At 41.2% G+C, this 15,000-nt stretch overlaps 1 protein-coding gene across 3 annotated transcripts in view; it reads left to right on the top strand.

Annotated features, from left to right (window-relative positions):
* The window catches only part of LOC144052379 (dehydrogenase/reductase SDR family member 13-like), a 12,107-nt gene extending 2,324 nt beyond the window's left edge, over positions 1 to 9,783 (top strand). Inside the window, exons 2-5 of one of the 3 annotated variants that reach the window (XM_077566378.1) lie at positions 4,442 to 4,560; positions 4,767 to 4,887; positions 7,014 to 7,340; positions 8,982 to 9,783. In XM_077566378.1, the coding sequence (XP_077422504.1) occupies positions 4,442 to 4,560; positions 4,767 to 4,887; positions 7,014 to 7,340; positions 8,982 to 9,241 (827 nt within the window). In that variant the 3' untranslated portion in view covers positions 9,242 to 9,783. Of the gene's footprint in view, positions 1 to 4,441; positions 4,588 to 4,763; positions 4,888 to 7,013; positions 7,341 to 8,981 lie in introns of all 3 variants that reach the window. The other 2 variants (XM_077566377.1, XM_077566376.1) reach the window with 2 other exon arrangements.
* The last annotated feature ends 5,217 nt before the right edge of the window (positions 9,784 to 15,000 follow it).

The following is a 15,000-nucleotide window of genomic DNA, read 5'->3' as shown; positions in this document are numbered from 1 at the left end:
TCTCATCCACCCCCGAGGCCCTGCCACCGAGAAGCTTTCCAACCACCTCGGCGACTTCGACCCCAGAGATAGGGGAGCCCACCTCAGAGTCCCCAGACCCTGCTTCCTCAAAGGAAGGCGTGTTGGTGGAATTGAGGAGGTCTTCGAAGTACTCTCCCAACCGGTTCACGACGTCCCGAGTCGAGGTCAACAGCACTCCGTCTCCACTATACACAGTGTTAACGGTGCACTGCTTTCCTCTCCTGAGACGCCGGATGGTGGACCAGAATTTCCTCGAAGCCGTCCGGAAGTCGTTTTCCATGGCCTCACCGAACTCCTCCCATGTCCGAGTTTTTGCCTCAGCGACCGCCAAAGCCGCATTCCTATTCCCATTCCTAGCTGCATATATATATATATATATATATATATATATATATATATATATATATATATATATATATGTATATATATATATATATATATGTATATATATATATGTATGTACAATATAACCTTTGTATGACTTAAAAAAGTCTGACTAGTTGATGCAAACAGTGAAGTTTGTTCTTTTGGCAAGCTTGTTGTAAAGTTATTTTAAACATTTAAATTAATGTAATAATAAATAAAGATCGTCAATAATCTTGTAAATTATGTTTTACCATTCAAAGTCTATCTCCATGGAGGCCACCATTCTCGAGTGACATCAGATTGAAGCCGATCAGTGAAGTCTGGGTTATTTTTATTCTGATTATTACAACATATATAATTAGATCTATGAGCAGTTCAGATTATGGATGTATGGGTAACATATCGTCTCAGGAGAGGAAAGCAGTCCGCTATTAACACTGTGTAGTGGAGATGGGGTGCTGCTGACCTTGACTCGAGACGTCGTGATTCGGTGGGGAGAAAACTTCTAAGACCTCCTCAATTCCACCGACAAGCCTTCCTTTGAGGAAGCAGGGTCTGCGGACTCTGAGGTGGTCTCCCCTATCACTGGGGTCGAAGTCACTGAGGTGGTTGGAAAGCTCTTCGGTGGCAGGGGGTGGATGAGATCCGCCCGGAGTTCCTAAGGGCTCTGCATGTTGTGGGGCTGTCGTGGTTGACACGCCTCTACAACATCGCGTGGACATTGGGGACAGTGCCTCTGGATTGGCAGACCGGGGTGGTGGTGCCTTTTTAAGAAGGGGGACCAGAGGGTGAGTGAATTGGATAGCAATGAGTCCATTAGTCCCAAGTCAACCTTAACATCTGCAGAAACCACCAGGACAGAATGAGTCAGAGAGACCTTATAATGAACTCATTTCAGAAGCTGTGATTTTGAAAATGTTCATCACTTCCCAGCTTTAAATGTTTTTTAACTGCAGAACTACAGACCATGTAGTTCTTTTTTTGTATGCAACAGCTCAAATGACTTGCTTACAGGATCCAGTGTTCATAACTGCACAGTTGAACTTTTATTTTTCTTTGCCGTAGATTAAAAAATACATTATTGGATAGGCGTCAGGAGAGTTTATTCTGCTCTATGTAGTCTGTAAACAAATACAGTGCAGCTCAGCCTTTAGCTACCAGACATCATGCTGTAGCTAGAAAAATGCTTTTTGGTGGTATGTCAAACTCATTTGAAACTGTGTTTGAAAATCTAACAATGTAACATGTATTTTTACACGCTATTTTTAAACAAAAACTAGATGAAATCATTTCTGGAGAAATTGCACGTGAATACTGATTTAAAATGATTTGGAATTATATTAAATTATATTTTACAATATTGAATGATCTTGAAGGGTTGTAGTAAAAATGCATGCATTGAATGATGTGGAATGATATTGAATGATATTTAACTCATTAAGGCCGAAAGCGCCTGGCAAAACATGCCTCTAAAACCTATGGGTGACTTTTGAGTCCCCCCGAAAACCTGAAGTTTTTCTGGAAATTCAACAATTTTAAAAATAATTGATATCTCAGCTCCTGAAGCAGATAGAAACAATTCCAAAAATAATTTTAGAGCTTACAGTTGTGGCGTTGACATAAATTTATTATAAACCTTCAATAGATATATATTTTTAAATCAACAAACAAGTTGGAATAACCTCGGGGGATCGGGGTAAGTCAATGTCGACTCGTTACACTGATTCGAATTACTCCCGCGCCGTCGTCAATCGCGTCATTTCTCCCGCGGATCTGCATCAACCATAAACGCTCAAATAACATTCCAGGACATGCTATGAGGCCCATGTCACCCTATCGTGCATGTTCTGATGCATTTCATTGGCTAAGGAACCAATAATTGGTCAAAACACAACAAAATGACATCCGCTCTCCCGGGTTTCAAGAGAAAAGAGCGCAGGTGCGCTCCCAGCTTTAACGGTCGAAGCGCGGCCACGCGCTCCCGGCCTTAATGGGTTAATTATATGGAACTAGCAGTAATTATACGGGTGTGCAATATTTGAGCGAAGAAAGTGAAATTTCTTTTGCTGCCATTCGCAGCAGACTCCCCACACGCACGCGCCCGAATCACATAGGTCACATATTTGGTTTTCTTAATGGCGTATTGCACCAAAAATGATTTGCATGCCCGTCGAGGTTTACCAAGCCCCTTGCAGATGAGCTACTAGTGAAGTTCGCCAAAGTAAACTCCCGCAAACCCCGTTCCCTCCCATCTGCCATTCATGGGCACTGTGACTGAAGAAACATCATGAAGATTAATTTAACACTTCTTGCTGCAACTTCAAAATAAAAGTGCCTACATTTATTGCTGTCAGGACAGCCCTATCGTGACGAGGTGCAACAACAGTGCAAGTCAATGAAACTGTGTGCATATGACATTTGTGTCTGTCAACGAACACACGTCAGTTTTTTCCCCCTACTTGATCTGTTGGGGCGACGGAGAATTTTAATCCCCGCATACGGCCTAACATTTAAGACCCAAAGAACAAAATTATGTTTTTTCAAGACTTTTTAAGGTATTGTTTTCAAATTCGTAAATTTAATGCTTTTAAGATTTTTTTAAGACCCCGCGGGAACCCTGTTCATTCTTAATTTAACTTCTATAAAATGGATCATTACTGCAACTAGTATTGTCACGATACCAACTGTTTGACTTCAATACTATACCTGCGTGGTCACTCTTTTTAAGAAGGGGGACCGGAGGGTGTGTTCCAACTATAGAGGGATCACACTCCTCAGTCTCCCAGGTAAGGTCTATTCAGGGGTGCTGGAGATGAGGGTCCGTCGGGAAGTCAAATCTCGGATTCAGGAGGAGCAGTGTGGTTTTCATCCCGGCCGTGGAACAGTGGACCAGCTCTACACCCTCGGCAGGGTCCTCGAGGGTGCATGGGAGTTCACCCAACCGGTCCACATGTGCTTTGTGGACTTGGAGAAGGCGTTTGGTCGTGTCTCTCTGGGAGTCCTGTGTGGGGTGCTTCGGGAGTACGGGGTACCAAGCCCCCTGATACGGGCTATTCGGTCCCTGTACGACCGATGTCAGAGGTCCGCATTGCCGGCAGTAAGTCAAATTAGTTTCCTGTGAGGGTTGGTCTTTGCCAAGGTTGGCCTCTATCACCGATTCTGTTTGTAACTTTTATGGACAGAATTTCTAGGCGCAGCAGATGCGTTGAAGAGGTCCAGTTTGGTGGCCTCAACATTGCATCTGTGCTTTTTGCAGATGATGTGGTGCTGTTGGCTTCTTCAAGCCGTGATCTCCAGCTCTCATTGGAGCGGTTCGCGGCCGAGTGTGAAGCGGATGGGATGAAAATCAGCACCTCCAAATCCGAGACCATCATCCTCAGTCGGAAAAGGGTGGAGTGCCCTCTCCGGGTCGGGGATGAGATCCTGCCCCAAGTGGAGGAGTTCAAGTATCTTGGGGTCTTGTTCACGATTGAGGGTAGGTTGGAGCGGGAGATCGACAGGCGGATCGGTGCAGTGTCTGCAGTGATGCGAGACGCTGTATCGGTCCGTTGTGGTAAAGAAGGAGCTGAGCCGAAAAGCAAAGCTCTCAATTTACCGGTCAATCTACGTTCCTGCCCTATTGTCACAAGCTGTGGGTTGAAATGAGTTTCCTCCACAGGGTAGCCGGGCTCTCCCTTAGAGATAGGGTGAGAAGCTCGGTCATCCGGGAGGGACTCAGTGTCGAACTGCTACTCCTCCGTGTTGAGAGGAACCAGTTGAGGTGGCTCGGGCATCTGGTTTGGATGCCTCCTGGAAGCCTCCCTGGGAAGGTGTTCCGGGCATGTCCCACCGGCGGGAGGCCCCGGGGACGACCCAGGACACGCTGGAGAGACTACGTCTCTCGGCTGGACTGGGAACGCCTTGGGATCCCGTCGGAGGAGCTGGCTGAAGTGGCTGGGGAGCTGCTAAAGCTGCTGCCCCCGCGACCCGACCCTGGAAAAGCGGTAGATGATGAATGGATGGATATTTTTTGTCAATGCTATTATGTAATATAACTAGTGTTATTTGCTTTCAGGAGGCAACACTGGTATTGGCAAAGCTACAGCTCTGGAATTGGCCAAGAGAGGTGCCAGGGTCATTTTAGCCTGCCGTAACAAGAAGAAAGCTGAAGCTGCTGTGTTTGACATTCGCCGAGTAAGGAACTGCTACACTTTTATGCAAGTAATTAACATATTTTTACTGTGAAATGCAATGCATTGCATTGAAGGATGTTATTTTGTCTGTCTAAATAAACATACTTTTGAATATTTAACATTTTGACAGTGTCAATCGAAAGTAAAAGTAATCAAATTTTGATGGATTTTCACTCAAAGCCTCACAGCCTTCTTGTTTTCTAGAAGAGTGGGAACAATCAGGTTGTGTTCATGCAGTTGGATCTTGCAAGTTTTCAGTCTGTACGCAGTTTTGCTGAAACCATCTTGGAAACTGAGCCCAGAGTGGACATTCTTATCAACAATGCTGGTAAGATTGCTCAAGTACATCAAATGATCACATTTCACAGAACCGTCTACAAAGAGCTATTCTTGAATTTTGCATTCACGTAATAAAACCCCAAAACAACACTAGACTTTAAATGCTTAAGAACGTTGTCATAGCTTTATGGGTCAAAACTATCTAGACAACAAAATGTGTGGCTTGTTTGGAACTTGTTTTTTTTTGTATTGTTTTTGTTTTTTGATTTGTTATTGAAAACTTTGAAAATTACAAATAAAACATTGGAGAAAACTACCTAGACAACAAAATGTGTGGTTTGTTTGGGACTCAAACACTCTGAAAGTTTGTACAGGGAGTCCTCGAGAGTTACAACGTGCGCGACCTACAACGTTTTGACTTAACGACGCCCGTGCCTTGTTCGTAGCAGCTTCGTTTTTGTTTATTTAAAGTAATGTTGTTGCTCCAGCAACGGACGTACATCGAGCAGGCGCATCACATTTCCGTGTTTACATTTCCATTAGCTCCGCTTTGTCGTCCGTCAGCAATAAATGTCCGTGCAAAAACACAAAATATTGGTTCTGGCATCTTCCGGGTGGCGCAAGTATGTTTAAAATTACTGTACAAAGTGTTTTGATGTAAATTTCGACTTTAGTGGGGAAATCCGACCAACGTGGAAATTCGGGCTACGGCGCTTGCATAAGAACGAAACTCGTTCGTAACTCCTTTACAAAAGCTGTAAAATCTTTTTTTCTTTCTTTTTTCCCCTCCTCCATTTTATTTTGGGTTTTTGCCTACCAGGAATCAGGTCAGCTATCACAACAAGCGTGACAGTCTAACCGTGCAACCATCCGCAGCTCGGATATTTTGCAGGGTTGGGGAATCCAGGTCCAGAAAGTAAAAACCCTGCCACAGATTGGCTTTAGCTTAAGTGCTTCTACGAGCTCGTCTCCACCTGCTGATTAGAAGCACCTGTGGCTAAAGCCAAACTGTTTCAGGGGTTTTCATTTCTGGACTTGGATTCCCCAACCCTATTCGTGAGGTGCCAGCTGAGCAGCATCTTTTGTTTGGTTGTCTTTGACCATGCGAGTGATGCCACATAAATAGTCCAATTTGGTTTTCAACGCACAGCCACTGCGAGCTGCACCCACCTTCTTCTGTTTTTTTTCTTCTTTCTCCTTTTTTTTTTTCACCTGCAAATCATTCGACGCACCCCCTTTCCCCTAGCTGTTACGAGTTTTAAGTGCAAGAGCAGAATATACCAGAGCATTCAAAGTTGGTGCATATCAAATTTGGGTAGCAACCTCCAACTTTGTGCGTTTCATAAGGTCCGCCAAATTTCCGTAGTTACTACCCGTTTAGATTCCCAGTTCGTTCTCATAGTTCCCATTTATTTTCCTTCATTCTTTTAACTTCCCCGTAGTATGGAAACCCTTTGTTGTCCATATCGGTTATTACAAAGGTATTAACCTATTTTCTGGTCAAATCAATCAAATAATTTTTTTCATTATTTATCCACTTCTCTAACTGAAAAACAGACGTGGTGCCCCTAGAGGTGCTCAGGTTTAGTGGAGGCATTAGTTCTGAGTCGCTATTAAATAAATCTTCTTTTTTGAGCAATCCCATTTACGCTACATTTATTAGACATGCACCTTAAACTGTGAACTACTTGCACTTTTTGTTCAAATTTTTAAGACTTAAAAAAACAACTTTAAAATTCACAAATTTTAATAGCTGGTTAATAGACATTTTCTTAAAGGCTTGAAATGAAGTCAAGATGTTAACTTGAGTAGACAGTACAATATATAGATATTATGTAGTACAAAGGTTATGCCACGAACTTCCAGTTTAAAGGATTAAACTTGGGTTCAGCGGGTCCATCTATAGCTATGCAAAATGACTGAACTCTTCAAAAGGTACGCAAGGCAAATATTTGGCTAAACGTCATGAGTAGTATTATTCAAGCAATTTCGTCCATCTCAATACATGAGTTCATTGTTGATTTATGGTATCATAATAAATAAAATTGTCATTTAGAAGCTGCATTTTTATTTACTTTTGTTGTCCTTGTGAAATATTGTGCTGTATTATGATAGATAAAAAAAGCAGAAGTCAGGAAGGGGCAAATACTTTTCACTGCATTGTATATTTTTCAGGTCTGATGGGTTCTGGATGCACAGAGGATGGTTATAGCATGGCGCTTGGGGTCAACCATCTTGGTCACTTCCTGCTCACTAACCTTCTCCTGGAAAAATTGCAGCAATGTGGACCCAGTCGCATCGTAAATGTGTCCGCTCTTCTCCACCGGCTTGGCAATATTCATTTCTCCTTGATGGCTTCCAAACAAGATTTGGAGACAGACTTTTCGATCTGGCACACATTTCAGGCCTACTGCGACAGCAAGCTGTGTAATGTGCTGTTCACCAGAGAACTTGCTAACAAGTTGGAGTGCTCAAGAGTAACTTGCTACAGTCTCCACCCAGGTAAGTGAAGCTTGCACTTGTGCACTACTGTGATCTTTGTTTGATTCTATTTGAACAAAATCATGGCGGTTCACCTCTTATCCAATTACAGTGGAACCTCGACTTGTGAATTACCTTCTTTTTTTTTTACCAACTTTTCAAGTTACACACACAATTTTTGTAGAAAATCTGCCTTTAGTAACGTACATTATGCAAACCGTCTCAGCATGGATGAACGGACAGATCAGTGTTGTGCTTCTTACGATACATGACCATCATTGGCTCTGTGTTAACTCATTGCGATATTGTGCTCTTTCTTTTTTTTTTTTTTTACTCTTAATTAGACCTCAGATTGACTTAAAGGTAATGTTTGGCTGTAAATGCCCCAAAACCCCCACATAAAACTTGATGTCTCCTCCGTGGCAGCAAATATAAAGCTGTCATATGTGCAGCCGGAAAGTTTGGTTACCCAAAACCTGGTGCGGAGTGAGTTCACCTTAGGGGATGGTTGCACCAGCCTCCTGAGAAGGTGTGAAGGGCCTATACTAGATGTGGAAGGAAAACATAGTGAGCACAAAAACAGATGAACAAATCTGCCAAATCCAACATGCCATCTAACTTCAGACAATAAAGAACTTTAAAATAACGCCCAATTCACACTGACTGCGGAGCAGACGCGGAGCGTCTACGGACTGCAATTAACACCGCGTGTGTTGCGTGAGCTGTATGTGTCCGGAAATCTGCACCCGAGAGACCACAGGATCTCGGGGGTTCACGCTGGAGAGTTGACTTCACGCGATAACAATCGCGTATATAGAGTCCTATTTGTAAACAATAGCCACACTTGCCCGTCTATATGATTTTCTGCTATTATTTCTGGGACTTCAACCATGGCTTTTCTACCATGGGTAAGTACGTTTTGTGTTTAAATAGTGTTATTTTGTAATGTTTTATATATTCTGAGCTCTTTTTGTCTTTTAAATGTCCGACTCATATCAAGCTATGTAGTTAGCTAGCTTCCCTTCCAAGAGTTCACAAACGGTTTTATTTTGAAATATACCGGCTCTATACCTTGATGCCGACGCCTGACTTCCTGTTTGGCTCGTGTAATTTCTTAAACTTCATGAAAATCCGCATGCGCAATCCGGAAAAAATAGAAAGCTTGCGGAAACCTCCGCATCCATCTGCACCGCATACGCACCGCACTGCACCTGGTGTCAATTGACACGCAGACTCAATGCTTTCTATTCCTTGCAGCGTCTGTACGGATGCCGCTCCGCTTCTGTTCCGTCGTTAGTGTGAATTGGGCGTGAGGGTGTATCCACACAGTGGTTCATACATCTTGCGTCAGGCGCTCTTGTCTCGAGCAGAAACAGAATTTATTCAGCTGACACATAATGATTTAAAATTTCCCATTTTACATCTTACTTTTGATATGCTTTGCTGTATTTACCAATAATTGATGACAGTGATACCTGTAAACAACAAAATACAAGTTTAATGCATTAAACTTCATCAACAACTACTGTACGCATATCAATTCCAAATACTGTAATGTTCAGCTGGACTGAAATTCAAAACATTTATTTGCAAAACCTAAATATTTGTAGCAAATTAATATTCCAATCACTAGCTACATTTAATGATTTTTGTTCTTGGCAGGGATTATCTACACTGAATTATGCCGCAATATTAGCCTGTGGCAGCAGATCCTGATAATTCCCTTTGCCAAGCTTTTTTTTCTGGACCCTAAGGGTGGCTCCCAGACCACCCTGCACTGTGCCCTCCAGGAGGGCATCGAGACGCTTAGTGGGCGGTACTTTTCCAGCTGTGCTCTGCAACAGGTGGGACACAAAGGGCAAGATGATGCCCTGGCAAAGAAGCTATGGGAGGTCAGTGAGAGATTGACAGGATTAACATGATAAAGTTCTGTATGATAGCTCTGTGCATCATTATCTGCTGTCTACCTCTATACTTATCTACACTGTTGGAATAAACAACGAAATGTTGCAATAAACAATGATTTCTTGCTAATGATATTTTAATGTTTACAATTTAAATACTGGTGTGATTTATATGCTAATGGTATTAGTTTTTGACTGAGACACACACACACACATAAACACTCACACACACACATATATATATATATATATATACATACATACATACATACATACATACACACACACACATAAATGAAATGAAATGTTCTACTGACCAGATGAGGAAAATATTAAAATTAAATGGCGTTTGGATTTTGATGTTTTTGTAATTGCAAATTTTATATCTAAAGCTTGGAAAAGAAAACACAATATTTTTGTTGTAAGTTTTTGTTGGTTTAATTCATTTATTTTTGGTCCTGGTACCAGGTTATTTTGGTTGTTTGGTGTTTTGTAAGCCCATGTGGGCTGGGTGTGCTATGGTATGCATGACACAACAATAAAAATACTGTATATGCAAAGTGCATGTGTATATATTTTTTTACAGTATGTATAAATACATAATGTGCAATCAAGCCCAAAATTATTCATATCCCCGGCAAGATTTTATTTAAAGTTACTTCAAGCAGTAAGTTTTTTCCTGGAATGGCAATGACACCAGTGTCTCCCAGAAGATAATAGGATGTTGTACAAGAGGCATCACTGAGAAAAAAATATTTATCAGATTTTATATACCTTTGAACAAAAAGTGGCATGTCCAAAATTATTCATACCCTTCGCCAAAATTAATAGATATCTGGGCTTGACTGTATATGTATAATATTGGCATGTTATGGGAAATTGGATGTATGTATGTATGCAGAGGTGCACGTTAGCGGTACGTATGCATACTGAAAATATTCATGTACATGTACTACATTCCAGATTTGCTTGTGTCATTACGCGTTTGTGTGCTGAGTATTTTTCAGTTTAGTCAGCCTGACTCCGCTCAGGCCAGCCTCCAGTCAAAGTCAAGCCACGATTTCTTCAGAGGGGCAACTTCAAGGCCTATAGCTTAATGCCCATCTTTGTACATTAGATAATATGCCTAAGATGTCACTTGTGAAGAAACTCAAACTGTGCTTTCAGTAAATGTACAATATGTACAGTAACGTGTCTAACAAGTCAACATGTTGTGTTCTTCCCCCACATCCTTTTTTGGGTCATTTTTAAATCATTCTTATGTATGTTTTTAATCTTGTTTTGTTTTGTTTAGTTGTATTCATTTTTTCCTTTCGGACACATTATTACAGGTTACATCGATCACATAATATAATTTGCAACATTGACATCCGAAAGAAGGGCTGACGGATAGAAGCCGTGGCTTATTAGTATCATCGATATCATCGACCATCGATTTTTACTATACGCATCAGTCATATTCATTGATTATGATAGTCATTGATTCATATCGTTATCAATCCCAGACTTAAGTCTGCACACTCCTTGCTCTGTTCATCTTGAGTAATGTCTGTGTGTAAGTTGCAGCTAGTACCAATCATTTGGAATTGGTAAATCGATTCCCGGACGCCACCAACAGGCCCACCCAACCAGGCAAGCAGCCAAGGCGAGCGCATGCTCGTTCACCAGTAGCGTCTTCGCTGACCTTGGATCAGCATTCACACATGTTTTGGCTTCCAGAAGAGTAGATCGGCTTGCATTCTGCCCATTGTGTCCACAGCCATGTTCACTCCATTCTGGTCAGTTCAGCCATTACTGTTGCCACCATCCGATGATGCTTAGATCTTGATACTCCTGAGCGCTCACCAAGGCCAGCCCACCCGACGGAGTAGCCCCCGCTAGCCACATCCCGGAACCATGTTCACCAACCCCATTGTAATTATTTACAGCAGATACATTGCAGCAAGCATTTTGACTGATCTTTCAAGGTCCACAGAAAATTTTGTGTTTGAACTATGGAAACACACATACTACCAAATGAAATATTGAACTCTCATCTTTCATTAGAAAAAAAAGTTAGTTTCTACCTTATTCCGTTTTTCAGTAATCAACAATAGAAAATGGTTAATTTCACCCACATGCTCTGTTTTGAAACAAAATACGGAGAAATCAAGCTTTTTGTGAAACGATATTATTTCATGCACTCTAGTGAATTTGACACCTTTTTTTCCCATGAATGATGCCACAAACACCTAAACAGTGCTTTACTTCTGTAAAACACTACCACCAACAATGAAAAAGTGTTTTTTGATAGCAAAATACGTTTATTTACATTCAACAGTGTAACAATTTGACAACAATTTGGCAAACTATTTACAAATGTATGCACCTGTGGTACTAATTACAATTGTGTGAATTTTTCAACTACAGTTTTTCTTTTTGTAACACTCCCCTGCGTGCAAGGGGACACAGCAGGATTTGCACAACAGATTAGTTTCACTGCGATTGCCCCTTCGCGTGCAGACGCTACACTTTCTTGCTGGCTTTTTTTTCCGGGGAATAGAAAGTCTATACTGCAGTGTGTGTTTGGTCATGTTGCCATCAAGTCTACTATCAGTATCATGATACGGTGACGTTACGGTGGTGTTACGTCTGGCTTCCTCATGTCCTTCAGTTCCTATAAGGGTGGTAGATGTTCTGATCCATCTTATCTACTCCATTCATGGTGGCATCGTAGTCCAGAACCAGTGTCTTCTCCGTGATCAGACTGTACCCACTCCTCCGATGAATATGCATTGGACTCGGGGTACTCTTCATCGTCCGATTGAACGTCCGCCTGTGCAGAAGTGCTCGGTTGTGCTCCGCGTTTTCCGGCATTAGCATTGCTAGCCGGTGAGGCTTTATGACGTGATCATAGCCGCCGCGTCAACGCTTCCAACTTCGGCGTCAACCTCGGAGTCACCATCATCATCATCGTCGTCATCAATGTGCTCTTTAGCATTGGTCGATGCTTTTCGTCTTTGAAAAAAATGCTCAAGCGTGAGCTGCTTGCAACCGGTCGCCATTTTCGCTTCTTCAGCCATTCTCCCCTCAACATTGTAGCTCCGCCTCACGTCTTCTACTGACGCCTACCCAATCTTGTCCAAAGAGAGTCATCGCTGCCATCTAGTGCCCAAAAATAGTCATTATACTAACTCGATCTGCTTGATACTTTCAGCACAGCTGGCCAAGGCTTTCCTCCACCCGTTTCCCAAAAAAAACCCAAAAAACATAGTGAACGTCTTTTAACGTCTTTGGCAGTCCTCCGTAGGATTTTACTAAACGTTATTTAACGTTTTTGGCAGGCAAAGAGTTAAGGTGACAATGCGTCAATCTTTTTCTTGTGTCTCTTTCTTCAACTGCTGAATTTCCTGCAGAAGTGGCTCTATGCTCTTTTTCATTTCAAGTATTTTAGTGACCATTTCTTTGACTTTTGCAAGAGAAGATTTTATCTCCTCAATTTCGTCAGCTCTTTTTCCGCCAGGCATACTGCAATAATGTAGTTAAAAATGCCAATGTTAACAAAATAGAAGTCACGAGCGAGTCAATCTTCTATACAAACCCAATTCCAATGAAGTTTGGATTTTGTTTAACAAATAAAACAGAATTCAAATGATTTGCAAATCATGTTCAACCTATATTTAATTGAATACACTACAAAGACAATATATTTAATGTTTAAACTGATTAACATTATTGTTGTTACATTTTGTGACATTACCCCTGTAACATACTTGCAAAATACAGTATACTAAGCTTCAACAACCTGATCAGGTACTCTTATATCTGCTTGATATGTAAACTTCTTAATGACGCTGCCCCATTCCCTCTGGATTTGTATGGTGCATCTACACTTTGAGTTAACAGACAGGACGTTACGGGACGACTGCAACCTTCCTAAAACTTTCTTTCTCAGTCAGCCTTTTCATGAAACCACCAAAGTATGCAATGGGTCACCTGGCAATTAAAAAAAAACAAAAAAACAATGCAAACTTTCACAGCAGTCCTGCTCACGCTAACACAGGAGTTAAAGTTCCCTGTCGTGGGGATGGATTTCCGTCATTTTGAAAATGAGAAGGGTGCACCCCATAAACAAGTCCCCATGGGGACTGCACGTTTGTTGTTTAAGATCCCATTACTAAACTGACATTGCTTCCACACATTGAATTTATTAATACCACCTTGAAAATTCTTGAAAAAGTGTTGAATTTTAATATCTGGGTGAGGTCTTAAATTGCATGCTGTGTGTACCTTCTCCGTGGAGAAGCAGCAAGCCATATTAGGAGAAGTGCAGGGTGGCATTGCAAACGGGACATGTCGAGAGTCTGGTCCTCCACACACTATGCGGCCAATTTGAATGTAGGAGGGGAAAGAAGATGTTTTAATCGCTATTCACTGTTTGCAACTTACTCACTGAAGAAAAGAAAAAAGTTTGAACTGTCAGCGTGCTGCGGCGTCCTGTTACAGAGGAACTAGTTGCTAACTTGCTACATGCTAACGTGAGTCAGAGTTTCCACCTTCTTTACATATTACGCATTGATATACTATTTAAACACCATATTAACAATAAAAATGTCAAAACTAGCGACTAGGATAAAAGTTCGTTTTGCGGTTGATGTAACGCATCGTCGTCATCGTCGTAGCGTAATTAGGTCATAAATATGGTGCGTGCGTGCCTTCATTGCCTTCATAAGCGTTAATGTCCGCTCCCCCCCTCGTGAGTGATGAAAGCAAGGTTATTTGGGTGTGAATCTGTAAATGTTGCCTTCATAAGCGTTAATGTCCGCTTTCCCCCCCATTTCACACTTTATGATGGCAACACAACTGTTATGGAGAAAGCAAATCTACTTTCCTCATGGGCTGAATAAATAATCTATGTCTAAGTAGGTGTCAATTACACGTGGATTTTTGTTATTCGCGGTCCTGGCCGGTCTCTGCCCCTGCAGATAGTTGGGGTCCACTGTTACTGTCCAAGTTACATTATTTTAATAGTATGGTGATTGGACTACGTTAATAACTACATTTTTTTTTTTACGAGAAACTGTATCAGAAGAATACAATTTAAAAGTAAGCCTCCCAACCCTGCTTATATAGCATAACATGACCATGTATAGATACATATTTTATTATACATTGATACTGTCGTTTAAGTCTGCTTGATTTTTATCCCTCAAAATGCATCAAATTGATGTTTTTAGGTATGTATTAAGTATTTACATTTTTTTTGCATTCCCAATTACCCTCCTGGAACGGTCGTATACTTGTCACATTTTTCATTCCTGATTAATGCCTAAATATTATTATTTAAAAAGAATCAGTGTGCGCCCTACTGCCCTGCAAAATTTGTATTAATTGACCGCAGTCAATTTAAACATAAAAAAAAAAATTCAAATTAATTTTTTTTGCTTTAACCCTTGTGCTAACAGTACTTGGGTATTTGGCCATCAAATGATACCCTCGTGGGTACTGTCTGATGACCACAATTGCTGCTACTGTTATGATCACTATTGCACTGTATTGTGTATTTTATGTTTGTTCTAGATTTTTAAAAACTGTTGCATTTTGTAATTCAGCACTTTTATAAGATTTGAAATTTGATGGCATGTATGTCATTTTAATTTTGTTCTGTTATTTTATAATCTGTGGACTACAGATGGAAACTAGTGCTTAATCTGCTACAGCCAACTTTTTAATGTAATTGCACATTTTCCTTTAAATAAAATAAACTTAAAACAACAGCAACACTGTTTAATAATTTA

This window comes from Vanacampus margaritifer, chromosome 5 (assembly GCF_051991255.1).
Source record: "Vanacampus margaritifer isolate UIUO_Vmar chromosome 5, RoL_Vmar_1.0, whole genome shotgun sequence".
NCBI lineage: Eukaryota > Metazoa > Chordata > Actinopteri > Syngnathiformes > Syngnathidae > Vanacampus > Vanacampus margaritifer.
This window is presented reverse-complemented; position numbering and strand designations above follow the sequence as displayed.